The sequence below is a fragment of the Nuphar pumila genome, chromosome 15 (genome assembly GCF_984573655.1).
Source record: "Nuphar pumila chromosome 15, dmNupPumi1.hap1.1, whole genome shotgun sequence".
NCBI lineage: Eukaryota > Viridiplantae > Streptophyta > Magnoliopsida > Nymphaeales > Nymphaeaceae > Nuphar > Nuphar pumila.
Genome location: NC_143263.1, coordinates 41,053,277 through 41,077,314, shown reverse-complemented (window position 1 = coordinate 41,077,314; position 24,038 = coordinate 41,053,277). Strand labels below are relative to the sequence as shown.

Here is a 24,038-nt window from a genome sequence, read left to right as displayed (position 1 = left end):
CTGTAAGGGCAGTAAACGCATTTGCTAAGCTACACATGATCGTGTTTTTTGCAAAGCCAATATAATAGGTAATTCCAATAACTCCTATGACTATACAAGAAATTTCATGTCGTAGAATACATATTTACTGCTATATAAAATGTTGGTACTTTTATTGTGGGATCCATAATCAGTTAACAATTCCTTAAAATATGTTTGAACTTTGAAGAAGCTTAACCAAATAGCCACTCTTCCCTTACTAAATTGCTCGTGTGCTCGCATAAGTGTTTGCAACTGCTTTGATGGTGGCAGATTTTGTTAGGAGAGAAAAGATGGGGAGCAGATGATTACTCTGAAGGAATTTGAAATCAGTAATTCCTTTTTTTGGGGGGTGGGTGGGTGGGGGGGGGGGGGGGGGGGGGGTGGGTGGGGGCGGGGGTGTGGGGTTTTCCAGCAGTGCATTCGTTTCAGTGGAAGGAAAGAGCGCCTCTTTCATATGAAAGAGGGCTGAAACATACACCCCCTTTAGGGAGTTAAATATCTTGCTGAAGAAAACTGTAATGTATTACTGTGAGTGGAAATGAGCACCATGGTTTAAAGGCGATGAACTAGAAAATTGTACGAAAAAAAAACAAAACAAAACAAAACATGGATAGCCAAGGGTGAGAAAAGGAAGACTAGATAGAGTTGAAAAAGGACTTTGAAAATTTGAGCTGTGTTGTCCATGGAGGGTTCTACTTGGCATTGTGCAATGAGTTCTGTCGGTTTCTTCGTTCTTTCCCCCTTAACGTGGTAAAAGAGAAGGCCCCTCTGGTATTCACCTTGCCCAAGAAAGAAATATATATTGGTGGGTTTATGGAAATCATGCAAAATGCAAGGCATCTTTATCACTGGACTGAAAGCCAACTTCATGCCTAAAATCATTTATGCATACCTTCCTCCAAGATCTTTTTGTTTCAAGGATAGAAAGTCTTAAACAACAGTCACTAGATACATTTTCACAGAGAGAGAGAGAGAGAGAGAGAGAGAGAGAGAGAGAGAGAGAGAGAGAGAGAGAGAGAGAGATTGGACAAGGGAACATATCTTATTCATTAAGCATTTTTATGCAGTTCGGATTTCACTACAACGAGGTAACACAACTAACCATAGTGGCTGCTTGAGTGCAACTCTGAGTAGTGTGAGCTGTTAGTGGTTCACTACCAAAATGTAATCTTAATCAGTACAATAAACCACCAGAAACAAGACATGTAGGACATCAACCAAGTTTAAGGGCAAGATCAATGTATGTAAGAAATGCAAAATGATATAAGCTTCCTTTACAACACGTTAAGAGTCACCAGTTACTCTTTTCCATGGCTGTAAACTTTGCTGTTTTTTTATTTCGAGAAAGCATTCTAGAAGATATTAGATTACCACGATCAGATCTTGCATCATTAGGGGGCCTCTGAACTTCCTTGACTCAATTGTCTCGGTTGAGAAAAATTCCCCTCTCCGCAGGCAAAATTGTCAATTTATCTGATCAGCCCCTGTGGAACAACTGAAGTCCAGATCCACATGATCAACCCAAGGATGATCTCACACGCTTCGCTGGAGGTGACTCTAACCCAACATCTGTTTCCCAGATGGGATTCGATACCTCTTCTTCAGGCATTTTCTGTTTCTGACTAGAATGCAGAACATTATTTTCTGTTTTCTCTGCAACTGTATTTGCTTCATTCTCAGCCTGCTCTTTTTCCAGTTCATTTTTGGTCGAAGATTGGGTGATGTCGGATGGAGCAGCTGCAGGCACATCATCAAGCAAAGATGGTGGTTTAAGCTTCTCAGTAGTCTTGCATTGTTTTTCAAACATCATCTGGAGATACCTTCCTTGTTCCTCAATTCTCAATTGTAGGTTTCGCTGAATCTGCAATAGAATTGGACCATTGTTAGTTTATGGGAGAAGATGACTATAAACAGTGGTTTCTGCTGTCAAAATGGTTTACACATGGATAATCTAACAAAAGCCAGTCAAAAACCTTGACTGCAACATGAACCATGAATTTCTTATCAAGTTGAATCAGGTCATTATGCTAAAATTAAGGATGGGCCCAACAACCTAGCTGGTTTTTTGTCAAAGATTTAATTCAACATCCAAAAATTAAAAAAGAAAAAAAAAACTCAAACCAACAGTTCCCATTATTGAAACATAACATAATTCCAGTTGAAGGAATTTCAAGGTGAGCAACATTGAAGGACGTTAAAAGAAAGAACATGAGAGATCCATTACCATCAAACAGAAGTAGAACAATTACCATCAAACAGAAGTAGAACAAATATAGTGATGAATGGACTTGCACCAATGAAGTACTGAAAAAGTATTAATAACACATGGAAGCCCAAATACGTTCTTTTCAAATTAAATAGAAACTACACAACTCAATGATTTGAACTTGTGCCTGGATAAATTGGCCTTGCATAAAACAGGTTGGATTGGCATACGTAGAATCAGTTTGGACCCTTGAAGCCATGATCTTTGTCATGTTTTGTTGTTTTCCTCTGTTAATTTCTCATTATCCCATTTTCTTTCACCCTTTATCTTTCCATCAACGCTTATTATAGTTTTATCTTGTTTGACCCCTGAAAAGGAAAAGAAATAAAACCCCATAACTATCCAAGAGGGCCCTCTCTCTTCCTCCCCAAGGCTATTTTAGTCTTCCCCTAGAATCCAGCTGTCGATGGGAAGGCCTACTAGCTTCAAAGCAAGCCTACAAGTGCTTTCTTTCCTGTCATGTTCGTACGAAAGCCTATATGTGTTATGTATAGCTTCTGCACCGTAAACACTTTGAGTTGCCTTTGGTCTACTCTATAGAGCTTGCTTGTTAGTTGTTTATGTAGCTTTCAACATAGCACTGTTAAGATTACTCTATCCTTTTTGTATGTATATAATATATTTTATATATATATATATATATATATATATATATATATATATATACACGTACATATATATGTATATATATATATATAATATATTCATTGTAACTAGTAGTTGTTGGGAACTAAGCCCAACAGTCATTGTTGGGAACTCAGCCCAACAACTAGATTTCTAGTCTAATGGCTGAGAGGACTTTCTCTCTCTCCTCTCTTTACTCTATCCCTTCTCTTTTCTCTCTCTATATATGGGGTGTGTGTGCCTATTGTGGGTGAGAGAGTGATGGGTAGTATAGGGTCATGAGTGTGAGTGTATTTGTGTAGTCAGGTATTTTGTATAATGTTTTTCTTTGGCTTATGTATTTCAAGGTTCATTAATAATGAAGATATATATTTATAAAGTCTTGTGTTTGTTGTATTTATTTTTCATTCATATGTATTGCATGTTGGTATTTGGGTTTGGGTTTTGAGTGCCTTGGATTCCGCACAACTTCGTCGACGTATCCTGCTCGCAGTTACAGCTTGCATAGCACATAGTAGTCTCAAAGTCTACACTCACTTCTAGGTTAGGTGTCGTAATCAACTTTACTCGAAGGCAACACTCTATAAGCTATGTCACATGGGTGTGGGTGCGGGTGCGGGGGTGCGGCACTTTCAAAAAACTTGGGTGCGGGGGTACGGCAAAAATAAAAAAATTTATATATAATATATATAAAGTCCAAAAGTTGGACATAAATGACCCTAGGTGCGTTGACTGCACCCAGGGTCAGGTTGACCACATCGGGTGCGGGTGCGGGCGCGACACCTAGTTGGAGAGTCCAACTGTTACATAGTCTATAAGCATTACATGCTAGGGTTTCATTTGAAAAAGAGAAAAAGCATTATGACTCTCGATGACTAAGCGTGATGATTAGACTCCATTAATTATCAAATCCAGGAGGTAGTGGCTCCAACATTCTTTATGGGAATTTATGAAAAGAGTGAGCTAGCACTTAGATAGTGTGAGCTCAACCAAGGGCTTTGGAATACCTAGCATTAGGAGTAGCTTATTAGGGCCCTCACGACCAGGAAGGTTTTACTTTTCACATAAAGAAAAGAATGAAGAGGAATATCATTCCAAATCAGGCACTTCCAGATGTATTCACAACACTTTAAGCTCATAAATGAATTGGCGAAAAGGATTACCAAGCTCCATAACTGGACAAGAAACTATTCATCTCTTTGATCTACCTTAGGCTTTTTGGAAAAATAGTTAATGGCATTCGGTCTCTTCTATCTTTTCTATTACGGTGAAAGGTAGGTATGATGTAAGATTATTCCCAATGCACTCGCTTCGGAGCTACAGGCTGTACATAAAAGAAAAAGCAATTCAGGCTTTGCAAGTGCTTTTTTGTTGTTTAGTTTGCTTTGCAGAGAGCAGTCTTTCAGTATATCGTACAACCGAGGCATCTTATTGATAGAATTTCCAAAGTTCCACCAGATATTTCACAAATCATGGAAACAACATAGAAGGATAGAGAAAATTGTTCTTTAGCTCAACTATGTCAATTAGATTGCAAAAGAACTGCCAATTGGTGGACTAGTTCCATATTTTCATAAGATATTCTGGTGCAAGCTGCTGATACTCTCATTTCTCTATAGAAAGAGTTGATGAGCTCCTGCATAAATCTCATAACAAAGTCTGATGAATTTAAGTCTATTATCTTGTGCATGTCAAATATATTTGTAACAAGTTAACAGTGATTTGTTTAATTAATGATCATGAAAAGGTCTGTCATGCACTTCAAGGTTTTTGTAAAGCCTTAACATGGTCCTATTTTTCTTAATAATGTTTTCATCCAAAGTTCTGTAGAAATTTGGTATCAGTATGAGTTCTCTAAGCATAATAGAATTGAGTCTGTGATTAGATCTAATTACGCTTTATTAAAGGATCAATTATGAAGGACGCCCTTCCTAGCAAGAGCACGGAGAGCTGCAATTTGATAAAAATATGCAGTACGTATTAGCTTCATCCAGTTGATATATGCACTGCATCCAGTTGATATATGCATCACATGATCAGATTAATTACTGTTCCTAAGCCAATAGACACTCCAACTGTAATAAGCATGAAATGCTGCTAACGTTAACATAAAAGGTTCAATGTTAGATAAACCAGCCCATTAAATAGCTTGCAGTCTATGTAACACGGACTCTTCTAACAGGGCACTGCACCCGCACCCATGTGGGTGCGACACTTGGACACGACTTCCTTTGTGTCTGGTGAAGTCAACCACACTGAGGTCCATCTCTGTCCAAAAGTAGATTCAGTTAACCCTAACCAAGTCCAGTTTTATCTATATTATATATATAAATACGTAAATGCAGATGCATACTAGTAGTGTTAACTTAAAACCGTTAAAATATATATATACCCTCCCTGCACCCCCGCACCCAAGTTTTTTTAAAGTGCCGCATCACCGCATCTGCACCTGTATCCGCACCCGCACCTATGTGACATAGCTTGCAGTATAGTTCAGTAAACATAATTTTAAGGGAAAAAATAACAAGATGTTAATTTAGCCTAAGGCTTTTAGCCAACACTAGATCCAAGGGATTTCTGAAACACCTTTAAATTCCTGGGACTAAATACCAACTTATAAAGGGGCTTGTATGTATGCTATTTAAGATACCACCATCACTAAGATTGAAGTGATTATGACAAAAAAATTTGATTTTCAGTTTCCAATGGAACTCAAGAATCCATAGTCTTCACCTAGTTTTATAATTATTCACGATCATGATATATACAAGTCAGCATCACATAAACATGGATGCTTGGCAGGGATTCAACGTGGACATGATTGATATGAAATGAGGGGGGTTTGCAAAAATAGGACAGAGGGACACCACAATACACATACACAATCAATGACATATTTAAAAAAAAAAGGTACTATGAAATAAAAGATAAATATCACAAAAGGATATAAATGAAGTTATCAGCATGGTATCAGCCATATCCTCCAAGGCAGGTTTAATTGTGTCCATGATATGTTGGGTCTCTGGTATCCATGTTGTGTGAAAAATGGACATGCAGGCTAAGTGTCAGTTGACAAAGTGTCCTGATGGTTCAAGTCTGAGACCTAGAGGATCTAATTCAACCAACAGAAGGATATTTTTTCGTTGTTCATTGGGTCTTGGTGCTCAACATCAGTAACAAGCACAGACCTCTTGAAAAAGGACTGCTCCTATTCCATCCAATTTCTGCCACTTCAAACTCTTGAGGACTAATACCACCATTTTGGTGATTTTATATACGGGAGTTCAGACACTGGGTTTCTAACTTAATACCCAAAAATGCTGTTATTGTTCCTGGTAAAGGATGTTTCAGGAAAACTAGTAGTGTACTCTTCTGCCATTGAGACCACCTTATCATCACTTCTGTAGTTTTGTTGATCCTATCCAATTACTGAAGATATTTCAACACTGCATCATTGGACTTCAGCGGCTTTCCTTGGACAATTTCTCACCAAAATTTATTGCAGACCAGCAATGCCAACTTAATTGAGGAGTATCTCATACCCATGTAGAATTTCCCCTTTCCAAAGCCTCAACATCTTCTAACATAGGATGAACCAGTGTGGCCTTGGAGTGAGCATTAGCGTTTGGATGCTATGAACATTTCATCAGTCAGCTCTGACTTCTTTTAAGTCTGTTAGTGCTTTTGTATTCTCTCGAAGGTTATTATGATTTTCCACATGATGTTGCCTAACATTCCTTAAGCACTCTTAAATAATTGGAAGTGAAAACAACAAAACTTTAGTCATTTGGAGATCAAATTTACACATCTTCTTGACTGCAAGTGTATGTGTCTCTACTTCAAACTTGTTTTGTAACTCTTCTTCACTAACACACCATCACATAACAGCATATCAACAGTAAACAAACTCTTCAGAGTTTTGATGGAAAAATTATTTAATAAAAAAGGAATTTATGTAAGTCAACACATAGCACTGAATACTTTTGGGATGTTTTGCAACAAAGTTCCCATATGAAAATTCATCCGAGAAGACAACTATATTCACTTTGACTAAATTCAGCTAATTAAACTTGTAAGATAATATATTCATACCTCCAATTGTTCATGCAGTCTCTTCTGGACCTCCATTTGTAGTCTCAGTGCTTCCGTAATTTCAATACCCCTGATCATCAAAAATGCTACAAGAATTAACACCACAACAAGCATTGCAGATGGTTCAAAAGTGTCAAAAATTATTATGACATTCTTATATAAAAAGTTCTTATTCTTCTTGTATCCCTTCCATGGCGACATTGTGAAAATATCTCAAAAAATGAGATAAAGAGTGCGATGAGCACAACACCACCAATGTGCACAAACGCACAAGAACACTTAGAACAAATGTACACAAAGGTACAATAAAGAAACTCAAATGCACAAAGGCATACAAAATATAAAGAATTTTATTGAGAGGCTTGGAGAACAAAAGCTCCAAGAAGTGAAATTTACAAAGGGGGAACTCCCCTATTTATAAGAGGGAAAAGGAGCCTTGGAGGGGCTCCACTAGCTGTTGGAGCCCCTCCAACGGTTAGAATTCTAACCGTTGGAGAGGCTCAACAGCTAGTGTTGAGCCCTCCAAGGTTGACTTTGAGTCAACAAAGAAATAAAGAAGAAAAAAGACAAAAAAAAGGGAAAAGGAAAAAAGAAAAGAAGAAAAGTAAAAAAAGGAAAAAGAATTACAGCATATTCATAATTATGAATATGCGCAAAATGGAGAGAAATGACTAAAATACCCTTTCGGGTTTTACAGAAAAAGAAAACATATATATTTACATATATATATATATATAGATAGATACATATACATATATACGTGATGTATATATGTATATGTATCTCTCTTTATATATATATGTAAATATTTACATAAAGAGAGATACATTTTAACACCCTCCCTCAAACTTATGGCACAATGACCGAAAGTTTGCTAAGGAGAAAGTTGAATCTTGGGGAGCAAAGCGCCTTGGTGAAGAAATCTACCAACTGATATTCTGACGTCACATAAGGAAGATCGATGACTTTTTGTAGATATGTCTCACGGACATAATGACAGTCCATCTCAATATGCTTTGTCCGCTCATGAAACGTGTGGTTCTTGGCAATATAGATTGCACTCTTATTATCACAACATAACTTTGTGGGTTCTTGAATTGGAATCCCCATGTCTTGCAGCAACTGATGAATCCAGACAATCTCCATAGTTGTAGATGCCATGGCTCGATATTCTGCTTCGGTGGATGATAGAGACACCTTCTGTTGCTTCTTACATCTCCATGAGATCAGGGATTCACCTAAAAAAATACAAAAGCCTATAATGGAGTGACGGTTATTTGGGTCACCTCCCCAATCAGAGTCAGTATATGCAATTAAATTCAAATCAGAAGAAGAGGAAAGAAAAACTCCCTTGTTTAAAGTTCCCTTTAAGTATCTGACAACTCGGAGAACGGCACTCATATGAACGGATGTAGGAGCATGCTGAAATTGGCTTGCAGTATGCACGGCATGAGAGATGTCCGGCCTTGTGATGCTAAGATACATTAGAGATCCCACAAGTTGCCGGTAGGGAGTAGGATCCTCCAAAGGTTTCCCATCATCGATCTTCATTTTTTATCCCACAATTTCAGGGGTCTCACAAATTTTATCATCAGTAATACCTGATCTGTCAAGAATCTCACAGGCAAGTTTAGTTTGAGACAAAAAATAGCCTCTATGAGAGTAGGCTACCTCAATACCAAGAAAGTAAGTCAGATACCCCAGGTCTGACATTTCAAACCTTTCTTTTAAAGTGGTTTTAATGTTTCTGATGCCTTTTATGTCACTACCTGTTATCAACATATCATCAACATATAACAGTAAAATCACAATTCCTGCATCAGACTTTTTGACAAACAGAGCAGTGTCAGTGTAGCATGAGGAAAAACCATTTTGAACCATTACATCATTAAATCGATCATACCAAGCCTTAGGGGCTTGTTTTAAACCATAAAGCGCTTTTTGCAAACGAAAGACTTTCCCCTTTGGTATGTTCATACCAGGAGGAGCATCCATGTAGACTTCTTCATTAAGGTCCCCATTTAGAAATGCATTTTTAACATCCATTTGGTAAATATTCCATTTTTTAATAGATGCAATGGTGATCAAACACCTTACAATAACCATTCGTGCAACAGGAGCAAAGGTTTCTTCGTAATCGATGCCGTATTCTTGACTATATCCTTTTGCGACAAGACGGGCTTTATATCTTTCAAGAGTGCCATCACTCTTGGTTTTGACTTTAAAAACCCATCTACATCCTATTGTTTTCTTTCCTTCTGGAAGACATTGAAAAACCCACGTTTTGGCTTTGTTGAGGGCTCTAAGTTCGTTGTCCATGGCATCCCTCCATTCAATCATTTCCGTAGCTTCTTTAAAATTTCTAGGTTCTTGGTATGAGTGAATGGCACTAAGACATGCCCTATGTTTTGGAGAAAAAGACTCATAGGATATAAATCTAGAAGGATTTCTCCTAGATCTTTCAGTTCTTCGAGAGTTGTTGGAAGATTCTCTAAGATCACTATATTTCTCTATTGCACTTCTAAAAGTGCTTTTATCTCTATGAGTATAGGTAATTGGTTCATTTATCATTTCTTCTTCATCATGAATGGTTTGAAGAATACATTCACTTATATCCTCATTCTCTTTTAATTCATCATCGCTAAAATCTTCATTTCTAGATAATAGTTCAAACAAAAAAGAATAATCGGCATTATCTTCATGAGTTTTGTGTTCTTCAAAACCACTTATGTTTTCTAAAAAGGTTACATTTCTTGAAACATATAGTTTATCATTTTTAATATCATAACACCTAAAACCTTTTTGGGTTTCCGAATATCCTAAAAAAGCACAAGGAATAGCTTTGGGAGATAATTTATCATTCTTATCGGTGAGAACAAAACATTTACAACCAAAAATTCTTAACCTATTGTAGTCGGGTTCTTTTTTATACAAGATTTCATATGGAGATATTTGGTTCAAGTTTTTGGATGGAAGTCGGTTGATGAGATAAACCGATGCAAGAGCCGCTTCGGCCCAAAATCTTTTTGGAATTTTTTGAGAAATTAACAAAGTTCTTGTAGTTTCAATTATGTGTCTATGTTTTCGTTCGGCCAACCCATTTTGTTGGGGAGTTTCGGGACAAGACCTTTGATGAACAATCCCATTATTTTCAATATAACTTTTGAAATCATTTGAGAGATATTCTCCCCCGGAGTCGGTTCTAAAAATTTGTAATTTACTATTGAATTGATTTTGTATTAACATGTGAAAGATCTTGAAAGTAGAGAAAACCTCATGTTTATGTTTGAGGAAGTATATCCAACTATACCTTGAAAAATCATCCACATAAATAACATAATATGAAAAACCTCCCTTAGACACAACGGGTGCCGGTCCCCATACATCCGAATGCACAATTTCGAAAGGTTTGGTTGAAAACATAGTTCTTTGTCCAAAAGGTAAGCTTCTCATTTTACCAAGAATGCAATCATTACAATTGAAATTGTCTTTACATAAGGTTTTAGCAAAATGTAAATATGAAAGCTTGACAATATTTGGATGCCCAAGGCGTTTATGCCAAACATTTATATCCTTATGTTGGGCAACATTACAAAAAGAGGTTTTTGGAATTTGAAGAAATTCCATGAGATAAAGATTTCCCTTCCTAGAGCCTTCCCCAATCAACTTCCCGGACCGGCGATCCTGTATCCAACATTTATTTGATGAGAATTTGATATCACACCCATGATCCGATAGTTGAGAGACGGAAAGCAAATTTAAATTTAGTTTTGGTATAAATCTAACTTTTGGAATAAAAAAACTTTGTCTTTCAAAATCACCAATTCCTTTTATTTCAAGAGAAGCCCCATCCGCGGTGGAGACAAAAGAGGGTGACAAATTTTTTGAGTATTTAGAAAGTGACAAAACATTTGGAGTCATATGAAAGGATGCACCCGAGTCTAAGAGCCAAAGAGTCTTACCGGGAGGAGAGAAGGTGGTCATGGCGGCTCCGGAAACGGATCCCTTGAGGAGTGGTTGAAGAGCTTCCATGATTTGATTGAGAGCCAAAGTAGCATGATTGGAAGTAGAAGGACCTTCCTCCTTGGTTGATTGAAAAGTAGTAGACATAGCCACCATCTTCTTCCATTTAGGGCATACCGGTTTAATGTGACCCGGTTCTTTGCAAAAATGGCATATGATCTTACTATAATCTCTCCTTCCATAATGCCCACCATTTTCTCTTTCTCCTTGATTTTTGTTAAAATGAGGGGGTTTATAGGTTTTAACATTATTCCCCGGTCTTGAGACGGCATAAGCACCCTCATCCTCATCTTTAGAGGGAACGGGCAACACACTTAGATTGGTTTTATTCATTCCCAATCTAGTTTCTTCTCCACTTAATTTGGTAAGCACATCTTCCAAAGGAGGGGAAGAGAAAGAAGATAAGAGAGAGGATCTAGTTTGTTCAAACTCGGGTCTAAGCCCATTTAAAAAGTTAAAGAAATGATCCTCTTCTAGTTGTTTGGCCCTCAATTCAATAGCCTCACCGCTCCATTTAGGTTCTTGGAGGGCAAGCTCATCCTAAATAGTGGATAACTCGGCGAAATACTCTCTAACGGACATTTCTCCTTGTTGAAGGGTTAAGGCCTTCTTTTGGAGATAGTACTTATGGGACAAATCTCTTGAAGTATACATTCTTTCAAGATATTCCCATACTTGACATGCCTTTTTGAACTTTAGAATATTGGCATTAATTTTGGTCTCAACCGAAGAGAAGAACCATGAGAGAATTTTGTAGTTTTTCATTTCCCATTCTTCATGCTTCTTATTGTAATCTTCAAAAGCCTTTTCTCTTTCTTCTCCCTCAAGAACCTTGATCTCCCCTTTGTCAAGAGTAGTAATTTTTGGTACGGGTTCGGGAATAGTTCCTTGAACATATCCCCAAAGTCCCTTTCCTTTTATATGGGCCTCCATATTCCCGGCCCATACATGATAATTCGTTCCATTCAATTTGAAGCCAAGAGAGAAGTGCGAATCCTTTTCGCCCATTAGAGAGGATACAAAGAGGAATAAATGCGTACCACAAAGCAAAATGAGTCCCTTCTTGATGTAGGAAGCTTGCAAAATATAGAATGAAGAGCCGAGTCTTCACTTCCACCACCACAACTCAATGGCACACTTTACGAGGTATTCCAAGAAAAATAAGAGCACGATCTTCTTTTCCTTTAAGCCTAGCTCTGATACCATGTGAAAATATCTCAAAAAATGAGATAAAGAGTGCGATGAGCACAACACCACCAATGTGCACAAACGCACAAGAACAAATGTACACAAAGGTACAATAAAGAAACTCAAATGCACAAAGGCATACAAAATATAAAGAATTTTATTGAGAGGCTTGGAGAACAAAAGCTCCAAGAAGTGAAATTTACAAAGGGGGAACTCCCCTATTTATAAGAGGGAAAAGGAGCCTTGGAGGGGCTCCACTAGCTGTTGGAGCCCCTCCAATGGTTAGAATTCTAACCGTTGGAGAGGCTCAACAGCTAGTGTTGAGCCCTCCAAGGTTGACTTTGAGTCAACAAAGAAATAAAGAAGAAAAAAGACAAAAAAAAGGGAAAAGGAAAAAAGAAAAGAAGAAAAGTAAAAAAAGGAAAAAGAATTACAGCATATTCATAATTATGAATATGCGCAAAATGAAGAGAAATGACTAAAATACCCTTTCGGGTTTTACAGAAAAAGAAAACATATATATTTACATATATATATATAGATAGATACATATACATATATACGTGATGTATATATGTATATGTATCTCTCTTTATATATATATGTAAATATTTACATAAAGAGAGATACATTTTAACAGACATCTCATCACTGAGACTTTTCTTTTTGTAATGGCAGTTACTCTTTCTTCCATTAAAAGAAAATCTTATATAAAAAGGGGGAAATTATTTCAAATACAAGTACTTTGATTTAACTCTAAGTTGTTTTGTAGTTGTATCCAGTCAAGTCAGTGATTTGTGGGTTGATATTTGATCAGAGTCATCAGACTGATATGGCATGGATCAGGTCAAGCTGGGGTTAGTCGGTGTAATGACAGTTGGGTCAAGTTATATCTAACTTCAATAGGTCCTTAGTTGTCATAGGCGCTAGGGTGAGCCCCTAAAAAGGCCTAGGCAGCGCCTGGTCACCCAGGCGGTGGGGCTGCACCTAGGTCGCCTAGGTGGTGCCTAGGCGCCGCCTTTGACAACTAATATAGGTCTATTATGCTTTTTATGAGGATCTTTACTGGGTCTTTTGTTTTGTCAAGATTTGCTAATTTTCATTTAGTCAAACAAAAGAAAAAGGCCTGTGCCTACATGCTCAGAATACATGTAACTTAACATGCGCAGGAGGAGGAGTTCCAAACACAAACACAATCTTACCAAGTAAAATGGCTAAGTATAATATACCTCTGGGAAATCTATTTTCTTCCTCTATGCATGCTTGATGGTGACAACACATTCACACACCATAGCAGTCCATATTTGTGCCACAAACAAACAGCTCAAAAAATTTCCTTTTTCAAACCAAACAAAAAAAATCCAGAAAAGCAATACACTGGCACAAGCCGCACAACAAACATGTCACCATAAAATAGTATGTCAGGAAGCTTTAAAGAGGAACAAAAATAGAAGATAAAAAGAGAAGCAAACAAGAATAAGAAAAACCACAGGTTAAGCCACCAAAATCTAGTTGCAAACTCTTCAAGTCAGATATAGGAACCAAGATGCACACTTTGTCTCCATTATGCAATTTCACTGGTTATTGTCAATCAGTACAAAAGAACAACAGAAGGAATCACAACAATAAACATATGAAATAGGCAACATCATGTTGTTAAGATTCAACCAACATTGACCAAATCACTTAATTATCAAAACATGTCAACCAAGGGAATAAAACACTGTTTTGCCTCCATTCACTCCTAGTGGAATCCACAAGTTGTGGAGTTACTTGGCACCAAGCATTTCCTGTTGGCTTCCAATTTGAAAAGGATCTTGCTGGATCTTTGGTCCCAATAACCTATTCAGGTTGACCTGGATTACTTGAGTCTATTCAAGGGATTCACCAAAAGGCTTATAAATTCGTGCAGGCCCAAGACAGATGAAGGTTGGACTGGAGACCCAGGTTCATCCAAATCAAATAAAAAAAAAGGTTTGGTAATTTAATTTCCAAAGTTATGTACTAGCATACAATTTAAAAAAATGCAAAATATCTATTTACTTGACTTTGTATATATGTTAATATGTAGATTCCCTTCTTTTTGCAAGTCACACTATAATATTGATGTTCATACAGTTGAAAAAGTGCCAACTATTCTTTTCTGAAGCTTTTTTTTTCTTTTGAAGAAGAAAATGGAAGTGCTAACTATGAAGCCTGTTTATGTGCATGACCTTTAACAACTAGTACAGAAAATAAGGAACCCACGTTTTCAGGTCTAGAGATGATATTTCCTCAAGACTTGTTTTCTTCTCTGCACTTCCTGCATGGAACAAAAAGTAACAAAAACCGGATTACAAACTGCCATATGATTTTCGTTGTGAAGACAGGACTGAGAACACAGTTCAAAAGGTCACTAATGGAAAGAAAAACAGAGTGAGCCTAAAGCAGGAGCTGAGATGGCCACAGTCGGAAGAAAACATGAGTAAAGAAACAAAAGCACTTCATGATTTTCAAAAGGAGTATGTCAAAATGCTCTATCAAATTGTTCAAAGAATGTAAAGCATAATGAACTTGCCTTCAGATGTTTCTGGTCTATACCTAGCTGTTCGGTATTTCTGCAGTTACATAAAAAGGTAAATAGTTAAAACCATGAATATAAATCTTCCGTAAAAAAAAGTGTATCAATTACAACAGACCTGCAAGTGACTTTTCACATGGTAAATGGTCAAGCCTTCTACTTTCATATGCTTTAGAACACCTTTTGGAGTTGCTTCTGCGGATACACGATTAATGTCAACAAAGAAACTCACTTCAAACAAATGACACAAGGCATCTTTGGAGAGTTACCCACTTTCACTTCCGCCAAGACGGTTCACAGCTTCAACAAAGCACTCATGGAGTTCCGGGGTCCAGCGCATGCGAGGCTTGTTCTGGGTACCATTAGAAACTGATGGGCTTGCCACATGGTTTGAATCGCCCGAGAGACCAGGAACCTGTTGATTAATTTGCGGCTGGGTTACAGTGAAATCTGAAGGTGGTTTAGGGCCCTGGAAAACAGCCTAGAACAAAAAACAGTGCTTTAATGGTCTTGTATGAATAAATCATCAAGTTTACATTAAAAGAACCCATGACCTATATCTTCTGAAATCACATAGCTCAGATAAAAGATTCCTGCCTTTAGCACAGGATCAGGTTCAACCAGCAGGTCATTCCAACCAGTCGTTACTAAAGTGTCATCAGTTATTATTTGGTCTGCCCATTCCTGAAGATCACCTTGCCGAGTTTGGTCTTGAGAAACCATGCCAACGTTACTTTGAATCTGACTATGCTGGCAACCATCAGTGTCACAAAAGTCAAAAAACAATGAATCTTCCAGCCATGTTGCCTCATTATTTTCCCCATTAAAATTTCTAGGTGAAGCAGTCTGGAACAACACTGGTTGAGAAGGAAGTGCCTGAACAACAGATGTTCCACTATTTGATGCATGAGAAAAAAATGGGGCACTACTGGCATGCCTTTGGTGTTGTGGTGAAGAACTTGAATAGTGGAGATTGTTTGTGAATCCTGAACTCGTTGAGAACATGTGTCCAACAATACCACTGTTCGACACTATGGGAGCTCGATGTTGTGCCACAGGGTTTGTCCAAAGTTCTCTTTCCAGTGAAACCTGCTGGGAATCTGGCAATTTTGGATACCTTTCTTCAAGGGGTGAAGGCAAAAGCGATAAAGAAGAGGATCTTCCTACAGATGAACCCATATTATGGAGCTGTTTCCCCTCTGACCTCTGCATTGGGCGAGCTTCCATTTCTTCCCATAAAAATTGGAAAGATCTTCTGTAAAAGTTCTTCGGTCATACAGTGCCTTCTTATATATCATAGTTTTCCAACATAATCACCATATTTGTTCTACTTCAAACACAGTGTCCAAATATAAAAAGAAGTCTGACGTCTGTCCTCAGGATCTGCAAAAGGAAATGCCAGATTTCAGCACGAAGTGATATGCATGGAGGCACTAGCATTGCACTAAATCAAACATCATTCTTCATGCAGCATGAACAAGATGTTTAGCCAAGCTAATAATAAATATGAATATAATTCAACATTCTTAATGCAATGATGAAATTAATTTCACAGTTACATAATAAGATTTTGAATCAAGATTACCCATGGAAAAGGTTGAGCCTGATTTCATTTTGTTTGTGTATATATATGTATGTGCATGAGCATGCATGCCACACACATGGAAGAACTAAATGCCTTAAAAACTTGGGAATTATTTTTCTTCAATGCAAAGGGTTATATGTTTCTTCTAAATTTAGAAATATAAATGCAATCTACATGGTAAAATGCTGATTCAGACCCATTGAACCCTCCCTGAGTCCCACGTCTTGATAGATGACATATGTACTGGGTTTGACAGGCTTAAAGGGCTAATTTGGACTGGTACTCGAGCATTATAAAGTTAGTGGTGCTTGGCTCCCCTCTTAATCTCCATGGGAATATAAAAAAACGGTTAAGGGATCCAAACCCAAAATGAAAGATATGATAATGGTGGGATGATTTTTAGGGAGAACGGGGTCTAAAAACCTAAAAAAATGGAGGTTGGAGACCAGAGATATAGGAATGGTGGAGCAGATTTAGGGTGAAGGAGTCCAACGAGAGAAGTGGGTTGAAGCCTTGAAGGAAATGGTAGGCAAAATGAACATACAAATACCAATAAAAAAATGTAAATTTTTTCAACAAACAGGACGGGAACTATGCCAGTGAAACGTATTGGTCGACTGAATATGTCCCATCTATAAGGTCTTCACTTTTATGGAATACAAGCAGATATCTTTTGTAAAATTGTGTGGCGTGATGTTCTTCCTACTAGAAAACAGTAATGAGGGAAAAAACTAAAGACGTGATTTGGTCATAGATTCCCAAATCTATGTATTGCACATAGAATATGTTCATGCTTATTGTATATGGCCAGTGATGAATATAGACCAACGCATCTCCCCACTCCAAATAAAAGAAAAACAGGAAAGGGTCTTGTTACAAAATACTGTACTGCAAATAGCCAAAAGCTGAAACAGAGATTTAATTTCAATGAGAAACCGTGTATCAGAAAAAATAGCTATCAGTACAATGACGAATGCCAGTCATTTGCTTAAAGACTAAAACCAACAGATGTAGAGATTACTGAATAGAGCCATCTATGTCACATAGGTGCGGGTGCGGGTGCGGATGTGGCGGTGCGGCACTTTAAAAAAACTTGGGTGTGGGGGTGCAGGAAGGATATATATACATATAATTTTTAACAGTTTTAAGTTAACACTTAACACTGTGTATTTGTGTGCATTTATGTATTTATATATATAATATATATAAAAATGGACTTGATTAGGGTTAACTGAATCTACTTTTGGATAGAAATGGACTTCAGTGTGGTTGACTTCACCCAACATAAAGGAAGCTGTGTCCAAGTGTCGCACCCGCCTGGGTGCGGTGCGACGCGGGTGCGGTGTCCTGTTAGAAGAGTCCGTGTGACATAGAGAGCTATAGTTCACAAAAATTTCAAAACTTTTCATTTGGTATTGAAATTCCACGCTTAGCAGAGAAAACAGCTTTGCTCTCATAGATGGATCAACGCCTACAACTCCAGGGAGCTCTGATGAACTGAAGGCATCCAAAAACTTTCAAGGTAGCGAACTTAGAGTGGACCATCTTGCCGATTCTACGACCATCTTGGCAGAAATCAAGGGGACCAGAAATGCCGATTCTATGACCAGTGGCAAGAAGACTGGGGTGGCTCCGAAGCAAGCCGAGGGTGCAGCAGTGGCGCCCTAAAAAAGTGGTTGCAGGGAGAGAAGCCAGCCACCGGAAAAATCAGATTCCCGGCAAGGGCGCCGGTTTCCAGCAAGGGGAAGGGGAGGGGCCATCTCGTTCTGTGGTCCAGGCCCCTCATCATGAGGGTGTGTCTGATTGGGGGAGGCAGGTGGGCTTCAATGCTGAAAGTAATGACAATGATAAGGTTTTTGGGAGGGGCCAAAAAACGATAACAAGTAAAAGGAGAGATGGTTTTTGATGGGGCTTTTATTTGTATGCATCAACTAGAAGAAGATAGAACTTTCATCACACGATCGAGATTAGGGGTAGAGTTTATGAGAAGGAAGACATCATGAGTGCTGCCACTGAGAACTTCAGAGACATTCATAGCTCCACTGGTTGAAGGATCCTTTAATTTAAGTGAGATATGTATGGAATCCTTTGATGTCAGAGCTCAATTTTCTTTGGTTGAGCCATTCTTGTCGAACGAAATAAAATAAGCAATATGAGAGCTTCCTAACAACAAGGCCCCAATAATTGATGGGTTCCCTATTGAATTTTTCTAGGTGGCCTGGTCAGCCTGCAACGATGACTTTGTACTAATCTTTAATGAGTTTCATATGAATGCTAGCTTACCTGGCAAGTGGGGGGAATTTACCTTAGTTTTGGTTCTTAAGGAGAAAGGGGCAAATGAGATTGATAAATTTGTAATGAAAAGAGGCGGAAGCACCAATAGAGCAAAAGGGTCACTCTTTAAGAGTGACTACTAGAGCCAAGAACACAAACACCGAATGTGCACACACAAAACTCTCAAATATAGAAAATGACTAAAAGTCATAAGTTGGATTTATTGAAGAAAAGAAGAGAAGGGTGTAAAAACCCATACTTGCAAGAGGGGAAGACCTCCTCTATTTATAGAGGAGGGAAGCACTAAAAGGAACCACAAGGGGGGCTCCCTTGTAGTCGTTGGGAGCCCCAACGGTCAGAAATCTGACCGTTGGAGCCCCAACGACTACAAGTGTGGGGCCCCCTTGTGGTCATTACAAAAAGGAAAAATAAAGAAAAAGGAAAAAAGGGGAAAAAAGAAAAATAAAAAAAGAAAAAACATACATATGTGGTTTTACAAGAATACCCCTATCGGGTATTTATCTAAATGAGAAATAGTATATATATACATATATGTATATATATACTTATATATATATATACAGATGTATATATATATAGGTATATATATATATATATATATATATATATATATATATATATATATATATTTTAACACGCCCCCTCAAACTTTACGGGGAGAAGACCGAAAGTTTGCTAAGGAGGAACATAAATCGTGGAGTTGGAAGCGCTTTGGTGAAGAAGTCAGCTAGCTGATATTCTGAAGTAACATATGGTAATGAGATAGTCCCTCTGAGATACTCGTCTCGAACATAATGGCAATCCATCTCGATATGCTTTGTCCGTTCATGAAAGGTGTGATTGCTGGCAATGTATATCGCACTTTTGTTATCACAGCAGAGCTTGGTAGGAGTGGAAATGAGGACACCCATGTCAGCAAGGAGACTTCTGAGCCATACGATTTCCATAGTTGTCATCGCCATAGCCCGATACTCAGCTTCAGTAGATGATAAGGAGACCTTTTGCTGCTTCTTGCATCTCCACGAGATGAGAGATTCACCTAAAAAAATACAAAGACCCGTAATTGAGATACGATCATTGGGATTGCCTCCCCAGTCAGCATCAGTAAAAGCAGTCAATTCAAGAGATGAGGAAGAGGATAAGAAGAGTCCCTTTGAGATGGTATTTTTGATATATCGCACAATTCTCATTACGGCCGCCATATGAACCGTGGTAGGTGCGTGCTGGAACTGGCTCGCTGCATGAACCGCATGGGCTATGTCAGGACGGGTGATGGATAGATAGGTGAGGGATCCAGTTAATTGACGGTAGGGAGTTGGATCTTCAAGAAGAACCCCATCTTCAAGTCTAAGTTTCACATTGATAACTTCAGGAGTCTCAACTTTCTTTTCATCAGATATTCCTGATTTGGTACAAATTTCAGCAGCTAACTTCATCTGAGATAAGATGTATCCACGTTCGGAATAAGCCACTTCAATTCCTAAAAAATATCGCAAATAACTAAGGTCAGACATATCAAAGGTATCTTTTAGCATAGACTTAACATCATTTACTCCCTTTTTGTCATTCCCAGTGATGATCATATCATCAACATACAGCAAAAGCATAATAATGGAGTCACCTGTTCTTTTCACAAAAAGAGCAGTGTCAGTATAACAAGAAGAAAATCCTAAATTTATTAATACGTTACTAAACCTATCATACCAAGCTTTAGGTGCTTGCTTAAGACCATATAAAGCCTTTTTTAATTTCAAAATTTTTCCATTTAAATCCATACCTGGAGGTGGTTTCATATACACTTCTTCATTTAAATTACCATTCAAAAAGACATTTTTGACATCAAGTTGAAAGATTGGCCATTTTTTAACTGCGGCTATAACAATAAGAGCTCGAACACTAGTCATTCGAGCAACGGGGGCAAAGGTTTCATCATAATCTACCCCATACTCTTGGGCATATCCTTTGGCTACCAACCTAGCCTTATATCTTTCCAATGAACCATCACTCTTAGTTTTTACTTTAAAAACCCATCTACATCTGATGGGTTTCTTGCCATTGGGAGGATCAATGATTTTTCAAGTTTGTGCCTTTTTAAGAGCATTAAGTTCAAGTTGCATAGCTTCATTCAAATGAGCATATTGCTTAGCATCATTGTAATGAGATGGTTCATGAAAAGAGTGAAGAGCAAGTAGGCATGCTCGAAAGTTAGGCGAAAAAGAATCATAAGTGTAACGCCCCGAAATTTAACCCAAATTTTTAGGGATTTTTTTTTTCAAGCGGAAACAACTAATAATTCTCGGGTTAAGCATTTCAGAACGATACAGGAAGGTAAAAGCAAACCACACCATTTATTTCCACTTCAATAATAATAAAATCCAACATCAGAGTTTTCACATTTAGTCTCAAAACAAAAATCTCAATCTGAAAGTAAGCAGAACCGCCAGGGAACAAATGGATCAAGTCTCGGTCAGCGCCTCATCCCGCATCGCTCATAGAACTACTCTTCTCCTGAAAATAATAGAAATTATAGGAATTAGACTACCACGTCTAAGTAGGAAAACTGTAATTATTGTTGCAAGTAGATCATGTGTCAGGTGTGATGTGAGTGTTGTGTTGGAATTTCAGTCTAAACATAAACACATAGGGAATTCGATGCAATAGCAATAATAGACATATATCTGAATAGAAAGGTAGATTATATAACAGTTTATACTTAAGCACAAAAAGCATTTTACTCAACTACAACAATTAAACAAGGTATTAAGCAATTAAAGCAGAACTTACACTAACATGAATAACATCTATATAACATCCATAATATGAATTCAATTAACTAATATATGCACAGTTTAGGATGTTGTTTTATCATAAGCACCGAATATACAGCATGATGAAAAAGTAAACAGTTGTCTCTTTAATGACTCCAACACAGTGATACCTAACTGTTCTAATTAATGTTTATCTTTTCTTATCCCGCGGGTACACACGGGCCAAGGCAACCATCACAGAAGAGAATGTCCGGGGGTATATTATTCAGGGTTGTATTATTTACCCGAACATTCTAACTGTGACTGAAATCCCAAGGGAACGGCCAGTGACCGAGAGAAACTCCCAAAGGCCAAAACCAAAACAGGATGCATCCCTAACTTCTGCAGAAGAACATGGAACTACCGCCTAGGACACAATTGGTAGTCCGGGTCCCCCGACTCTGAGGACTGGGACCAACGAGTCGCTTTACGCTCGAAACCAACACATGTCCCCAGAGTTTTGTACCACTTACCCTCTCCAAGGTAAGCCCGAAACTGAGTGGGTTAATCTTTTCATTTAGTTAATTTCCCGAAGTATGGGGCATTTTCCCAACTTCATTCTACTATCAAAGTAGTAGGATTCTCAACCTTAGTCATTCTACCCAGGTGTATAGAACAGTCTGTCATTTGTCATTTTAATTGCATAACCCACCCACAGTGCTCCGGTGCCTTTAAACCAACCAAGCACAATGCCCAGTGTCTTTAAACCAGTTAGACATTCAATCATTTATAATAAGTTTTTTTTTTCATCAGTTTCATTGTCATAGCCTACAAGCTAATAGTTCCAATACCCATATCGGGTATTCAACCCATTTTGTCCATTAGGCAAAGTTTTCCAATGTAATACCCTACTAAGTGAAACTATCTTTTATTGGTTATAGCACATCAAATGACAATATTAACAGCATATTGCAACATCGACCGAACAAGACATACCAAATAAAGTATCTCGAACGTCACTAAGAAGCACATGATTTAATCCAATTTATTCTGAGGAAACAATGAATTCCACTTAAACAAATCACATCCAGCATACTTTAACTATGAGACTGTGACATATAGAATTTCACCCAACCTCATGCATACAATTATACACTCTTATACATGGTTTCAAGTACTCAGATCTGATCACATCTAACAAACTAATAGAAAACTACAGACTTAATAGAAAACCCCAAATTAACGTATTGCTCTAGTATTACAACCATCAAAATAGCATAACATCTCTATACTGTCATACACTTAGAGATTGGTTATTTTAACACAACACACATTCCTGATTTACTATTTTAATATGTCAATCATGCAAACTCACAATTTACTGTTTAAACATGTCACCCATTCCGATCAATATAATCATGAATCATGCATATACAAGAATGGAACATGAATCATCCCACAGTGATTCTATCACAGTTCCTAATACAATTTATTCAGGAAAACCCAAATCCATTTTCTATCGAACACCCTAAGAGTTCAACCCTGACTATATGTATGATTACCAGGAAATTCCTAAATTATACCTACTTTAATGATACATAAATGTCATCACTGTACACTTGAAATCAGAGGAATTCAATTCTGATAAAAATGAATAAAGTATGGGTACAGGTAGTTAAAACATAGGTATTCAGTCTTAATAGCATTTGATAACAACATATTAATAGAGAAAATGACCGGAAAGAAAATCTGATAACAGGTTAGACCTTACTCATTTACACAGATTCAGTTATGCATCACAGGAATTTGATAACCATTGTTATGTAATCTTAAATGAACCAGACTCAAGAGATCGGCTAACCTGTTATAAGTAAATTTCTATTATAAAAGAGTTTCTATTATTTAGGAACCATTTCATATTTTAACAACTTGTGCATCATAATGGCAACTCGTATAACTAAAACTCATAAGATGTATTACAGTATACAACCAAGAGTTGAACCCACCCAAATCGATGTGGATTTGAGACTTTAGGGTTAGGGTTTGGGGGTTTTCTGGCGTGGGATTTACCGAAATCCCCAACTGTCACAACACCCCTCGTGATTTGGGGATTTTCGATTCCCCCTTCCCACTCATTCACATCCCCAACACGCGAGTTACCTACAGAAAAAAAAAGTAACCTACCATTATCCGGCGAGGTTGTTGCGGCATCCACGAGAGGGGTCGGTCGGTCTGGACAGCACCACCACCGGCGAGGTTGGCTCCTCACTGCAAGGCCTCGAGCTGCGGCTTGGGATTGGAGGGAGCTTCGAGGTTTAGAAAGGTAGAAAAGAGTGAGAGAGAGAATGGAAAAGAGAGAGAGAAGAGAGAGAAAAGAGAGAAAGGGGATAGCGAGAGAAGAGGAAAGAGGGTTCGGGGTCCCTCCTTTGTAGGTGGGTGGTCTCCCGAAAAGGAAGGAGCTCCTCCTCCTCCCGGCGGCTGCGGTGTGCTCTCCCACCTCCCATCTCCTTATGTGTTAGGGTTCGGCTGAACCCTAACACCCGCTATCACAGGGGAGAGGGTTTTCCTCTCACAAATTTTTTTTTTATCGGGCAACCCATATCGGGTTGCCCCCCCCCCCCCCTATTAGCCCCTCTT

General features: G+C 38.1%; 1 protein-coding gene across 1 annotated transcript in view; it reads right to left on the bottom strand.

Annotated features, from left to right (window-relative positions):
• Positions 1 to 1,044: 1,044 nt before the first annotated feature.
• LOC149815228 (protein PHOSPHATE STARVATION RESPONSE 1-like) overlaps positions 1,045 to 24,038 on the bottom strand; it is a 66,014-nt gene continuing 43,020 nt past the window's right edge. The window contains exons 2-8 of the mRNA XM_089990054.1: positions 15,372 to 16,157; positions 15,048 to 15,255; positions 14,893 to 14,969; positions 14,768 to 14,811; positions 14,462 to 14,512; positions 7,004 to 7,073; positions 1,045 to 1,882 (exon numbers count right to left, since the gene is read on the bottom strand). Coding sequence (XP_089846180.1) covers positions 1,538 to 1,882; positions 7,004 to 7,073; positions 14,462 to 14,512; positions 14,768 to 14,811; positions 14,893 to 14,969; positions 15,048 to 15,255; positions 15,372 to 16,001 — 1,425 coding nt within the window. The 5' untranslated portion in view covers positions 16,002 to 16,157 and the 3' untranslated portion in view covers positions 1,045 to 1,537. The remainder of the gene's footprint in view (positions 1,883 to 7,003; positions 7,074 to 14,461; positions 14,513 to 14,767; positions 14,812 to 14,892; positions 14,970 to 15,047; positions 15,256 to 15,371; positions 16,158 to 24,038) is intronic.